General features: G+C 51.3%; 1 protein-coding gene across 1 annotated transcript in view; it reads right to left on the minus strand.

The window, feature by feature from the left end:
* OXSR1 (oxidative stress responsive kinase 1) overlaps positions 1 to 14,855 on the minus strand; it is a 100,345-nt gene that overhangs the window by 62,813 nt on the left and 22,677 nt on the right. The window contains exons 2-3 of the mRNA XM_062216207.1: positions 11,395 to 11,507; positions 2,488 to 2,596 (exon numbers count right to left, since the gene is read on the minus strand). Of these exons, the coding sequence (XP_062072191.1) occupies positions 2,488 to 2,596; positions 11,395 to 11,507 (222 nt within the window). The remainder of the gene's footprint in view (positions 1 to 2,487; positions 2,597 to 11,394; positions 11,508 to 14,855) is intronic.

The raw sequence follows: 14,855 nt of genomic DNA on the forward strand, positions 1-14,855 counted from the left end.
TTAATACGAAATTATGATTCATTTTAACAGAGTATTCCCCAGCTACAGAGGCAGTTACTCCACAGTAGCAATGAACACCCCAAGCACTATAATTATACTCTGAGTACCATTCCAGTAACAACTCTCACAGCTCCTAAGACTCTGGCTGATTCTAGGTCTGCGAAAACCAATCTGTGGACCTAGAAAATCTTGAAACAAAAAGCAAGACATAATCCAAAACCTATTGGCTCATATCAAAAAGAGTAAGCAAGAAACAACTCCCGCTGACAAGTCTGGAAACCCGAGCACAAGAGAGAAGAGAGTTTGCGTGTGCAGCACAGCGGCTACGTCACCATCGCGGACGCCTGCCTCGCCCATCAGAGCGCCCGGACTGAGCCCCAGCTCCTCCGACTCCGAGCAGCGCCTGCTGAGGCACACCATGGCAGGCAGCAAGAGGTGACTGAAGTATTCCAGTCCCTGTCACCCACGGGGGAGACCCTGACTGAGCTCCAGGCTCCGGCCTGGCTCAGCCCTGGCTGCCGAGAGCTTTGAAAAATGAACCAGGGACCAGTGCTATGCTGTAGCAGGTAAAACTGCCACCTGCAGTGCCTGCATCCCATATGGGTGCCGGTTCGAATCCTGACTGCTCCACTTCCAATCCAATCTGCTATGGCCTGGGAAAGCAGTAGAAGATGGCCCAAACCCTTGGGCCCCTGCACCCACATGGGAGACTGGAGGAAGCTCCTGGCTCCTGGCTTTGGATCGGCACAGCTCTAGCTGTTTTGGCCATCTGGAAAGTGAACCAGTGGATGGAAGACCTTTCACTCTCTCTCTGCCTCTCTGTAACTCTGCCTTTCAAATAAATAAATAAATCTTTAAAAGATAATTAAAAAAAAATTTTTTTTAATTCTAGTCTATAATGATACTCAAAACAGTGAAGATCCTGACCAACTGGAAAAATGAAAAACCTCTCATCTGCTACCAATGGAGGTGACTATTCTATCAACATTTAATAAGAAAATCAGTTATTAAAAAAAATCCTTTTTTTAAAAAAATATTTACTTATTTATTTATTTATTTGAAAAAGTTACAGAGAGAGAGGGAAAGACAGAGAGATACCGATCTTCCAGCCACTGGTTCACTCCCCAGATAGCTGCATGGGCCAGGGCTGGGCCAGGCTGAAGCCAGGAGCCAGGAGCTTCATCCAGGTTTGCTACATTGATGACAGGGGCCCAAGGACTTGGACCATCTTCTGCTGCTTTTCCCAGTCCATTAGCAGGGAGCTGGATCAGAAGTGGAGCAGCCGGGACATGAACTAACACCCACATTCACTGCCAGTGTCGCACGCAGTGGCTTTACCCTCTATCCCACAATGCCAGCCCCAAGAATCCATTTTTTTTATCCCTCCTTTTCTGCAGGAACTACTGCACCAATTAATCAAAGGGCCTCAGGGGATAAGACAAAGCTCCTCTTCACAGAAGGATGCCAGTCCAGAAGTACACAAGAGGGGGCCGGTGCTGTGGCGCAGCCGGTTAATGCCCTGGCCTAAAGCGCCGGCATCCCAAATGGGCACCAGTTCGAGTCCCGGCTGCTCCTTTTCCGATCCAGCTCTTGCTATGGCCTAGGACAGCAGCAGAAGATGGCCCAAGTCCTTGGGCCCCTGCACCCGTGCAGGAGACCCGGAAGAAGCTCCTGGCTCCTGGCTTTGGATGGGCGCAGCTCCAGCAGTTGCGGCCAATTGGGGAGTGAACCAGTGAATGGAAGACCTCTCTCTCTCTGCCTCTCCTCTCTCTGTGTAACTCTGACTTTCAAATAAATAAATCTTTAAAAAAAAAAAGAAATACACAAGAAACGATGCAGTAAGGAAAACCACCATCCCACACCCCCGATGAAATAAACGATAAAACGAGGGCTACTGATGGGGCTAAAATCATTAGACAGAAGACTTATGGGGAGTGTGACATCCACAGAGCCAAAGCACTATCTCATAGGTTTCTTTCTGCATCTACAAAAGTGGAAGCCGACTTCTCACAGGGAGAGGCCTGGCTGTCACAACCTTAGGCAAACAAAACGAGCCGTGCTATTAAGGATGCAAATACTTCCCGACGTGGTGGACTATGAAGAGCACAGCGTCTCCTGCGAAGTATTCTGCCCCAAACCACCTCCCCCAAGTTCCATCAAGCCTTCAGATCTAATACTCAAGGTGCAAGAAACAGAGAAGTAGAGAGCAAATGAGAGAACCGGAAGGAACACTCAGATACATGCAGAATGCGGAACGCCCTGCGAGGCAGCGGGGCCAGGTGTCAGCAAGTCCACGTCACAGAGGAAGGAAGGGGAGGGAGCCTTCCTAACTTACGGGGATTGAAGGGGCACGTTAGGCAAACACAGCGTAGGAGCCTATGTGAGCCCACACACTGACGTCTTCAGCAGACCCTCCGTGCTCAGTCTCGGGACAGCCCCACCTCGTATCAGGTGGGAGAACACGTCACTCCGCCGGGGGCTACTCACCTCCGCTCAGCAGCTTCATGACCAGCCACAGCTCATCTTTGACCACAAACGAGGTGTAGTAAGACACGATATTGGGATGATGGCACTGACTCATAGCCTGGATTTCCTTCTAAAAAGGAAGAGAGAAAACACCATCACCCACTGTAGTCAACGTAAGACAACGCCAGTCAACCAGCTCAGGCCGGGACTCCGGAGACCTGTCACAACCGTTCCAGGAAGGCCTGCCCTCGATCTCTTCCAGCACAGCCCACCGGGACCCCTCTCCCGCCCACTGCACCCGCAGTCCTGGCAGGATGCCGCAGACACCACGACACAGCGCCCCCGGAGGCTCCACTGGACACACAGCTCTCCCCTAAGAGCCCTTGGGAAATCTGCTGTTGTCACAGAGGGCAATTACTAACACAAGATGTTTCTGTTGTGTGGGGTTTTTTCGTGGGGGGAGGAGGAAAAATAAAACTTCATCCCATTTTTGTAAAATGATCAACAATTCCTACACTAAAGACAAAATAAGGAAAGAAAATAAGGAAAGAAGACAGGGTTATAAATTAAATCCCGAGTAAAAACCAAGGCTGAAAGTGCAGGATTGAGTTGTCACAGAGGACGCATTTGAACCAGGTCTGGTACAACAAAATGGCGACAAAGTCACGTGTGATCGGGACCCCGCGGAGCCTCTCATCTCATTGACACCGCCTCCAGGCCCCAGAAACGTCCAGGGTGCTGTGCTCCCTCTGCCCCTGGACACCTCCCCCTACTGTCCCCCTGCCCCATCGTCCTTCCCGTCCAACTCCACTGCCGCCTTCTGATCTCAGCTTAGCGGCCAGCTGCTCCCAGCCCCCAGGTTCCAAGCACCCTGTGCGTCTCCTCCAGCCCAGCACATCATGTGGAGGACACTGTGTGCCTATCTGTCTCTCCTGCCAGACGGAGAGCCAGTGGATTCCCAATCGCTGTGGAACTTCCCACACTTCAGTATAACTGCCTACCTGCTTGCTGCATCCCCTACAAAGCTGTAAGCTCAATGAGAACCCAGACGATGCCAGCACTCGCCACTGTGCCTGGCACACATGTACTGCATTAAGTATCTGCCGACAAATGGACTCCTACAGCCCTTCGCACAGCTCCCCACGTACCCGGGGACTTGCCCCATGCCCTTGGCTCTGTTCAGCCAGATCAGCTGTGTGGAAGTCACTCCTAACTCCAGAGGTAGAAGTGCTCTCCATGAATTCCCTATGGCAAGGGCCTTGTCTGTATTTTGCGACCCCCTAAGTCACCAGCACTCTTCTGCACTAAAAGCTACGTGAACATGAAAGGAAGACAGAACTAAAGGAAGCACCTGCCTGCCGATAACGTGAAGAGCACAGCACTCGCTCACGGAAGAGAAAGGCAGGACAGCACCCATGTGTCAGATGGCTTGTAAAGACAGTAAACGCTACAGGAGTCCACAGGAAAGAACAGCCAAGGGAGGCAGGTATGATCAAACTAGTCTTCACAGAGGACTTGGGAACCAAGTTTAGCTCTACAGATGTAGGAAAATTATAGCAGAACAGAATGAGAGGCATATATGATTCTTTAAAGATGAAGTTCATAAGGCACATTTAAGACACAATGAGGAGCAGGCACTGTGGCATAGTGGGTAAAGCCGCCACCTGCAGTGCCGGCATCTCATATGGGCACCGATTCGAGTCCCAGCTGCTCCACTTCTGATCCAGCTCTCTGCTGTGGCCTGGGAAAGCAGTAGAAGACGGCCCAAGTCCTTGGGCTCCTGCACCTGTGTGGGAGACCCAGAAGAAGCTCCTGACTCCTGGCTTCAGATCGGTGCAGCCCCGACTGTTGCGGCCAATTGGGGAGTGAACCAGCGGATGGAAGAGCTTTCTCTCTCTCTGCCTCTCCTTCTCTCTGTATAACTCTGACTTCCAAGTAAATAAATAAATCTTAAACAACACACAAACACACACGCAAACACAAAGAGCAGGGGCTAGTGCTGTGGCATAGTGGGTAAAGCCGACACCTGCAGTGCCGGCATCTCATATGGGCACCGGTTCGAGTACCGGCTACTCCACTTCCAATCCAGCTCTCTGCTATGGCCTGGGAAAGCAACAGAAGATGGCCAAGTCCTCGGGCCCCTGCACTCACATGGGAGACCCAAAAGAAGCTCCTGGCTCCTAGCTTCGGATCAGCGCAGCCCCGACTGTTGTGGCCAATTGGAGAGTGAACCAGCAGATGGAAGACCCCTCTCCCTCCCTCCCTCCCTCTGCTTCTCCTTCTCTCTGTGTGTAACTCTGACTTTCAAATAAATAAATAAGTCTCTAAAAAAAAAAAAGCCACAATGAGTCAACCTGCTAGTATGTGACATGGTATGGACCTCATGACACTTATGGTCTGGGGAAGTTAGACTGCACAGAGGGTAGTGAACAGCTTTGACAGGGAAGTACTCGGCACTGAGACACATCGACCAAAGGTAGGAGCTGTATTAGGGCTCAAAGTTTTCCTGTGTTGACACTGACAAACGGGTTTCCAAGGTTTCTGACCGCATAACTGCCTAGCACAGGTCACAAAGGGCTCTGGCCGCTGAAGAACTTCCCTGCAGCAGGCACGTGGCCCCGCTGCCAACGCACTCCCGCCTGGAGCAGAGGTTCCAGTCCGGCTGCTCCACTTCTGATCCAGATCCCTGCTAATGGCCTAGGAAAGCAGGGGAAGATGCCCAAGTGCTTGGCCCTGCCATGCGGGAGGCGCAGATGGGAGCTCCTGGCTCCTGGCTTCAGAGGGACCCAGCCCTGACTGTTGTGGCCATTTGGGGAGTGGACAAGGAAATGAAAAATCTCAATCTCACTCCCTCACTCTTTCTCTCTCACTTGGCCTTTCAAATAAATCTTTTTTTAAAAGATTTATTATTTATTTGAAAGTCATCGGCCAGCGCCGTGGCTCAACAGGCTAATCCTCCGCCTTGCGGCGTCGGCACACCGGGTTCTAGTCCCGGTCGGGGCACCGGATTCTGTCCCAGTTGCCCCTCTTCCAGGCCAGCTCTCTGCTACGGCCAGGGAGTGCAGTGGAGGATGGCCCAAGTGCTTGGGCCCTGCACCCCATGGGAGACCAGGAGAAGCACCTGGCTCCTGCCATCGGATCGGCGTGGTGCGCCGGCCGCAGCGTGCCAGCCGCAGCGGCCATTGGGGGTGAACCAACGGCAAAAGGAAGACCTTTCTCTCTGTCTCTCTCTCTCACTGTCCACTCTGCCTGTCAAAAATAAAATAAAAGTAAAAAAAAAAAAAAAAAAGAATACAAATACAATTAAATTCTCTTAAAATAATCATATTATCATTGAAACAAAATTAATAAATTAAAAAAAAAAGAAAGTAAGAGTTACACGGGGCGGCCTCTTCCATCCGCTGGTTCACTCCCCAGAAGGCCATGTCAGCCAGAGCTGCACCGATCCGAAGCCAGGAGCCAGGAGCTTCTTCTGGGACTCCCATATGGGTGCAGGGGCCAGAGGACTTGGGCCATCTTCTGCTGCTTTCCAGGGCCACAGCAGAGAGCTGGACCAGAAGAGGAGCAGCCAGGACTAGAACCAGCACCCATATGGGATGCTGGCGCTTCAGGCCAGGACTTTAACCCACTGCCCCACAGCACTGGCCCCCAAATAAATTTTAAAACATGAGGGGAGCACTGTTGGGGGGAGGGCAGCAAAAAGCTGCCGCCTGCTGTGCCAGCACCCTATATGAGCACAAGTTCAAGTCCTAGCTGCTCCACTTCTGACCTAGCTCTCTGCTATGACCTGAGAAAACAGTAGAAGATGGCCCAAGTCCTTGGGTCCCCGCATACACATGGGAGACCCAGAAGAGGCTCCTGGCTCCTGGCTTTGGCCTGGCCCAGCCCTGGCCATTGCAACCATTTGGAGAGTGAACCAGCAGATGGAAGATTCCCCTCCTCTCCTCTCCTCTCCTCTCCATCTCTCTCTCCTCTCTTTCTCTCTCTCCTCTCCTTCCCTCCTCTCCCATTCTCTCGCTCTCTCCCCTTCCTACCTTTTAAATAAATAATTCTTCAAAAAGAAAAAAATAAAAAGAATCCTTCGAAGCCATTCCCATGTATTCCCGTAGCTCACATCCTCCTCTGCAAACACCACTCTGACCCTTCCACCTGTCACTCCCCGTCAAGGCCTCCTGCTTCTCTCCTGTTCTTCCCTGATTCTTAGCCGCTGCCCAGCAGGGTCTTCATCTGCGTGTTCCTCGGCCCCGCCTGGCGCCCCCCACAGGGCCCTCCGTCTTCGAGCTGCAGCTCTCGTCCTCTCCTTACTCGCACGTGACTGCCTACCTCTCCTGAGACGGTGGTCACACACAGGCAGAGCCTCCCTCTGTAACGAGATCATGACTCTGGATAGAAGGAACAACACTTCAGTCCTCTGTACGTCCTCTCACACGTTCGTCCAATGAATCTAATCCGACCACCTACTAGGGAAGAGAAAAACCTAGAATCCTGCATGGTCTGACTTCTTAGAGAAAAGTCTATGAGCAAAATCTCTGTGGAGATAATGAACATGTTAAGATGTGGCACCCAGGGGCAGGCGCTGTGGCACAGTGGGTTAAAGCCCCTGTCTGCAGGTCCGGCATCCCACATGGGTGCCGGTTCGAGTCCCGGATGCTCAGTGTGGATCCAGCTCCCTGCTGATGTACCTGTGGAAGCAGCAGAAGATGGCCCAAGTGCTTGGACAGCTGCACCCGCAGGGGAGACCTGGAAGAGGCTCCGGTCCGGCCTTAGCCATTGTGGTCATTTGGGGAATGAACCAGTGGATGGAATATCTCTTTTTCTCTCTTTCTGTGTCCCTCTCCCTCTCTGTAATTCTGCCCTTCAAATAAATAAAATAAATCTTTACAAAAAAAATATGTATTAGCCGATCATCCCCCACATGGAGCAAAGGTCGCCAGGCATCCAGGAAACACTACACAGGAGAAAGAAGCGATACTGCTGTCTGTCTGTCGTAAATCTCACACTGTAAGCCAGTGCCCACCCGCATTCCTTGGAGAGCCTCACCCTTTCTGTGCTACAATAAAGATGGCTTGGGAAAGACAACGTCACATCAAAGTCTAGCACCTCAACCTCACAGATTTTTTTTAAGGTAAACCGAAGGGCTTCAAACCTGTCAGTATGAAACAGAGCCCACTGCACTCAGCTCTTGTCCCGCACTGGTGCAGGCCGGACACCACGGGTCTCTCACTGACACCGCTACAGCTGATGAGCACCGAGAAGCAGCCGACTATCTTAGGCTGCCTTTACAGAAGCCCCTTTCTTTCTCTCTTTCCCTACTTGCCAAGAATATACACGCTACATAACGCTTACTGAAATGTGGGCAAAACAAATCATTATCTAACCAATTTTCTTCTTTTAATAAGACATCAAATTGGGGCCAATCCTGTGGCCTAGTGGGCTAAGCCCCTGCCTGCAATGCTGGCATCTTATGTGAGTGCCAGTTTCTTTGTTTTTTTTTCTTCAAGATTTTATTTATTTGAGAGGCAGTCACAGAGAGTGAGAGGGAGAGATGGAGAGAAAGGTCTTCCATCTGCTGGTTCATTTCCCAAATGACCACAACAGCCAGAACTGCACCAATCCAAAGCCAGGAGCCAGGAACTTCTTCCAATCTCCCACACAGGTACAGGGGCCCAAGGACTTGGGCCATCCTCTATTGCTTCCCCAGGCCATAGCAGACAGCGGGATTGCAAGAGGAACAGCCGGGACTCGAACCGGCACCCATATGGGATGCAGGTGCCGCAGGCAGAGGATTAACCTACTGCACTACAACGCCAGGTCCTGTGGATGCCAGTTTGAGTCCCGGCTGCTCCACTTCTGATCCAGCTCTCTGCTATGGCCTGCGAAAGCAGTAGAAGATGGCCCAGGTCCTTGGGCCCCTGCACCCGCATGGGAGACCCAGAAGAAGCTCCTGGCTCCTGGCTTCAGATTGGCCCAGATCCAACTGTTTTTGGCCATTTGCAGAGTGAACCAGAGGATGGAAGACCTTTCTCTCTGTCTCTCCCTCTCTGTCAGTAAGTAACTCTCTCTCTCTCAAGTAAATAAATAAATCTTAAAAAAAAAAAATTTCAATGATGGACCACATATATGACAGTGGTCCCATAGGATTAAAACGGAGCTGAAAAAAAGAGACACCAAATGTGCATTCCTCTAAAAGTGCAACAACAAAATACTGCTTTCAATAATGTGAGAAAACACTTAAGAACGTTAAGAATGTTGTGCTTTTGAGCTAAGATTATGATCATTTTGTTGGTTCTACAGGAAGTCAGAAAGCCCTGAGTTTTACTGTCGCTCTCGCACTTACTCTGCCTCACTGCCCTCGGCGGCACAGTGGAGCTGCTACCTACCTCACAGTGAGGCCTCTCGGGTGAGACACAGGAGCGCCTGGCAGTGAGGTCTGCCACCATCGTCGCCCTGTGGTCTTCACTAGGTTATTTAAACTATGGGCCTCCCGCCACCCTACACCACCAGGCAATGACAGGTATTCACGTTAGACTTCTCTAGTCCCAATCCTATGTACATTAAAATGTTTGTGTTTCCTTTAACAGAACTAGTTTGTAATTTTTTAAGGTTTATTTATTTGAGTTACAGAGAGGCGCGGGGGGCGGGGGGGGGGGCGGTCTTCCATCCACTGGTTCACTCCCCAGATGGCTGCAACGGCCGGAGCTGCGCCAATCTGAAGCCAAGAGCCAGGAGCTTCCTCCGGTCTCCCACACAGGTGCAGGGGTCCCAAGGACTTGGGCCATCGCTGCTTCGCTGCTTTCCTAGGCCATAGTAGAGTTGGATTTCAAGTAGAAAAGTCAGGACTTGAACTGGTGCCCATATGGGTTGCTGGCACTGCAGGAGGCAGCTTTACCCACAGCGCCAACCTCCAGTTTGTAGTTTATAGGCTTGTTTTACCAATACCGCTGTTCAAATGTCCAAATGGGGTCCACTGTGTTGCCGGCAACAGTAAACCCAGACCTTCCAGTAGGACTTCAGCCAGCACCTCCTTCCCAGAGATGGCTCAAGACCACTCCAGTAACTGCTCCTTCTGGAAGCAATCCACGTGCCTGAGCTGCTACAGGTTCAATACAAACGAGCAATCCCAACCGTGTTTTCTTTCATTCCAGTTATTCCCGAATAGCCAGGACAGGCGCACCAGGAACTAAATCCCAGGTGGACAGAGGAGAAAGTTCTAGACAGGATGGTCACTCCAGTCCTGGCTCCTGCCTTGGCTATTACTAACTCTATGTGCTCTTAGAGAAATCACTGAAACCACAACACCAGCTCACATTTGTGGGCAGCTTCTAATTCTCAAATACTGCATCAACTGGGCTTCAGGAAAAAACCTCAAAGATTCTCAAAGCACATATTCTTTCCATCCTAACCCAACAGGATTGAAAACATTAAATGATTTTTAAAACTACCTAACTTCCCGTGCTGAGCCCTTTCTCTGTGTGTGCCAGGACATAAAAGCAGCACTGTGTGACTGATGACACTTGAATGGCACAGACCTCTGACAGCTACTGACCCTGGGACAGGCCTTCCTCCCTCCCTCGGCCTTCAGAGCTGCTACTGCGAGGGTCACTCCACCTCTCGTCTCCTGCACCAGTGGTCAGAATATGAACCCATACCATGTCTCCACGTCTCCTGAGAGCCACAGTTTTGTTTTGTTTTTTTTTAAGATCTATTTATTTATTTGAAAGGCAGAGTTATAAAGAGACAGAAGCAGAGGCAGAGAGAGAGAGAGAGACAGACAAACAGACACAGAGAGAAGAGAGAGACAGAGAGAGAGAGAGAGAGAGAGAGAGACAGAGAGAGAGAGAGACAAAGAGAGAGAGAGAAGTAGGTCTTCCATCCACTGATTTATTCCCGAGATGGGCACAACAGCCGGAGCTGCGCCAATCTGAAGCCAGGAGCCAGAAGCCTCTTCCAGGTCTCCCACACAGGTACAGGGGCCCAAGGACTAGGGTCATCTTCTTCTGCTTTCCCAGGCCATAGCAGAGAGCTGGATCGGAAGAGGAGCAGCCAGAAACGAACTGGCGGCCATATAGGATGCTGACACTGCAGGCAATGGCTTTATTCACTGTGCCACAGTGCCAGTCCTGAGCCACAGACTTTTAAAGGGTATTCCATATGACCCAGGAATCGCAATTCCATGATATTATTTTAAGGAAACAGAGAAGTAAGCCAGTATTGTTTGTAACAATAACAAGAGTGGCCAGCACTCTGGCATAGTGGGTTAAGCCACCAACTGCAGTGCCAGCGTCCCATATCAGTGCTGGTTTGTGTCCCAGCTGCTCCACTTCCAATTCAGCTCCCCGCTACTGTGCCTGGGAAAACAGCAGAACATGGCCCAAGTGCCTGGACTCCTGCACCCACATGGGAGACCCAGAAGTTGTTCCTGGCTCCTGGCTTCAGATTGGCCCAGCTCTGGCCATTGTGGCCATGTGGGGAGTGAGTGAGTGAGCAGATGGAAGACCTCTCTATCTCTCCCTCTCGCTCTGTGTAACTCTGCCTTTCAAACAGATAAGTAAGACTTTAAAAAAATAATGAAAAGAGACAATGAGGTAATCACCCAGTGCCAGAAGAGGTAAGCTGTGGCCCACCCATTCAACAGAAAACCACACCCAGTGCAAACCAGAGACAGAAAGAGCACCTACATCACCAAACTGCCGTAAGAGAACAAGCAGCTAAATGGAAGGTGAGACAGCAAATGGTAATCTCCAGAGAGGATTAGAACTAATTTTCTACTTAGCTATATTTTATAAATTTTATGATAAACACTATTGGTTAATGAAGAAATTATGAACCATTTTTAAAAAGTAAACCAAAAGCTTCAGGTTATTTCCCATTGTGACGTGAATACACAGGAGTCGATCTCCCCACTTAAGAAATACGAGATGTGCATACCAGGAGCTCATCCATGCTTGTCTGACATTTCTCAAGATTTATCCGCTTGATCGCCACTCTCTCCTTTTTAGGGGTACAGTACGCTGCTTGGACCACTGCAGTTGCTCCACTCCCTAAAAATAAATACATAAACGAGTAAATACACAGCAAGTAAAATATGACATTTCTTTTTCCATTCAGTTTACACAAGAATACTCCCCAACCTGCTCCTGCAGTGAGCAACAGCTGTAAAGGAACGCGCCACATTACAGTGCAGTATCAACAAAAGCAAAAGCACCAGTCACTTTCCACGTACTGCCAATCATTTCCAGGAGGGGGAAAATTCAAAACTGCGAGGGTCCCAGGTCTAGAGCACGCTGGCATAGGCTCACATTTTCCTGACTGTCCCCTCAAAACCCAACCACGTACAGACAGCCACGAGAGGCCCCCACAGGGCAGGAAGGAGGCAGCCTAGTAGGCGCTGTGCAGCTTCCGGAGGGCACCACGGCGAGCTCCCTGGGTGTTCTTCACATCCCCCATATACCCCAGGCCAGAGAAGCCTAACCTCGGACCAGCAGCAGGGAAGGACAAATAGGCAGACAGACAGACAAGAAAATCCTGCTCTCTGGCCAAAGGACTCAGCAGAGCCCTGGGGGAGACACTTTACATTACCCCGCCCCCACACAGGACAGTGGCAGGGCCACTCCACCACAGCGCCAGCATCTGCAGCATCTCCACCCCACACCTGGAACGGGGCAGGCAGGTCCCCATCCCACACCTGGGACAGCACTGGGCTGCGGCGCCATACCCACCAGGGAGCCCAGGGATTTCCAGCAGTGCCGGAAAAATGAAGCAGGAGAGAATAAGCAACATTGCAAAGGATGGGCAAGCTAGATTACCACAGGAATTCTAGCTCAGGAAGGCAGGACAGCAGCCACACGCTGAGCCTAAACAGGGCAGCCTAGGCTCAGCCGTCTACTAAACCAGATGTGAGCAGGATCAAGAGTCTCCAACACAGCACCCTACGTGTCCAGGAAACAAACAACGCCATCTATGCCAACAACTGGTAAAAACACACGTGAATGGAAAAGATGATCAGACTGATGCTAACACGAAGGTGATTAAAATTTTAATAATACTTCTACAAACACCTATGAACTCTCTTAAAACCAAAGTATATGTAAGATCTTCGCAAAGGAACAGAAGTCAGCTTTTCAAGCATCAAATAGAAGTTACCCAACTGGGCCGGCGCCGTGGCTCAACAGGCTAATCCTCCGCCTTGCGGCGCCGGCACACCGGGTTCTAGTCCCGGTCGGGGCACCGATCCTGTCCCGGTTGCCCCGCTTCCAGGCCAGCTCTCTGCTGTGGCTAGGGAGTGCAGTGGAGGATGGCCCAAGTGCTTGGGCCCTGCACCCCATGGGAGACCAGGAGAAGCACCTGGCTCCTGCCATCGGAACAGCGCGGTGCGCCGGCCGCAGCGCGCTACCGCGGCAGCCATTGGAGGGTGAACCAACGGCAAAAGGAAGACCTTTCTCTCTGTCTCTCTCTCTCACTGTCCACTCTGCCTGTCAAAAAATAAAAATAAAAAAAAAAAAATAAAAAATTAAAAAAAAAAATTAAAAAAAAAAAAAAAGAAGTTACCCAACTGAAATACACAGTGGCCAACATAAAGCATCCACTAACAGACTCAACGCAGAGTGGGGGGACAGAGGATGAGCTCCGTGGGCCTGCCGCACAGGGGAAACCACGTGACAGGCAGAATGCCCACCTCCGAGGTATACCCAGTCTCAATGCCCAAAGCCTCTGCATGTGCTACTGTGCAGGGCAAACTTGAGTCTGCACGTGTTAACGTGCATGTGCTACTGTGCAGGGCAAACTTGAGTCTGCACGTGTTAAAGATCTTGAGCTGGGGAGACCCCCGGATTGTCTGGGGGAGCCCACGGAATCACAGGGGTCTTCCACGTTTGAGGGAGGTGAGCACACGACGAGACACGGAAGCAGAGGCTGCAGGGCTGCCACCATGAGCCAAGAGGAAACACTGAAGCCTGCTGTGCAACACAGTGAGCATCGCACACCTAACGCGGAGCCCAAAGAGTCACAAATCCTGTACCACCATCTACGTGAAGTGCTCCAACACCACCCACGTGAAGTGCTCTACCACCACCCACGTGAAGTGCTCCAACACCACCCACGTGAAGTGCTCTACCACCACCCACGTGAAGTGCTCTACCACCACCCACGTGAAGTGCTCTACCACCACCCACGTGAAGTGCTCTACCACCACCCACGTGAAGTGCTCCAACACCACCCACGTGAAGTGCTCCAACACCACCCACGTGAAGTGCTCTACCACCACCCACGAAGTGCTCTACCACCACCCACGTGAAGTGCTCCAACACCACCCACGTGAAGTGCTCCAACACCACCCACGTGAAGTGCTCCAACACCACCCACGTGAAGTGCTCTACCACCACCCACGAAGTGCTCTACCACCACCCACGTGAAGTGCTCCAACACCACCCACGTGAAGTGCTCCACCACCACCCACGTGAAGTGCTCCAACACCACCCACGTGAAGTGCTCCAACACCACCCACGTGAAGTGCTCCAACACCACCCACGTGAAGTGCTCCACCACCCACGTGAAGTGCTCCAACACCATCCACGTGAAGGCTCCACCACCACCCACGTGAAGTGCTCCAACACCACCCACGTGAAGTGCTCCAACACCCCCCACGTGAAGTGCTCTACCACCACCCACGTGAAGTGCTCTACCACCACCTACACGAAGTGCTCGGAACACGCACACACAGACAGAAGCCATCAGTGGCTGGGAAGAAGGGGAATGGAGAGTGACTACTTAGTGGCTACAGGCTTTTCTTCCCAGGGTAATGAAAACGCTCTGGAATTAGGTAGCGGTGATGGCTGCAAAACCGAATACACTAAGCCAACAGGAAACCCACTAAAGTGTGTGCACTAAAAGGGATGAACTTTGCTGGCCAGCATTGTAGCACAGCTGGTTAAGCCGCCGTCTGTGAAGTCAGCATCCATATGGGTGCCAGTCTGAGTCCCAGCTGCTGTACATCTGATCCAGCTCCCTGCTAATGTGCCAGTGAAAGCGGCAGAAGATGGCCCATGTGCTTGGGCTCCTGTGCCAGCATGGGAGACCCGCAAGGCTCCTGGCTTCAGCCTGGCCCAGCCCTGGCACTGTGGCCATGTGGGCAGTAAATCAGCAGACAGAAGAGATCTCTCTCTCACTCTTCCCTACCTGCTCTCTCCGTAACTCTGCCTTTAAAATAAATAAGCCAGCCTTAAAAATACACGTGGAGAAATGGTGGATTTCGGCGGCCAGCACTACGGTGCAATTTAATTTAGGCCGCTGCCTGAGACACCAGCCTCCCATATGGGCACAGGCTCCTGTTCCAGCTGCTCCACGTCCAGTCCAGCTCCCTGATAATGGTCCTGGAAAGCAGCAGAAGACGG

The sequence above is a fragment of the Lepus europaeus genome, chromosome 2 (genome assembly GCF_033115175.1).
Source record: "Lepus europaeus isolate LE1 chromosome 2, mLepTim1.pri, whole genome shotgun sequence".
Taxonomy (NCBI): domain Eukaryota; kingdom Metazoa; phylum Chordata; class Mammalia; order Lagomorpha; family Leporidae; genus Lepus; species Lepus europaeus.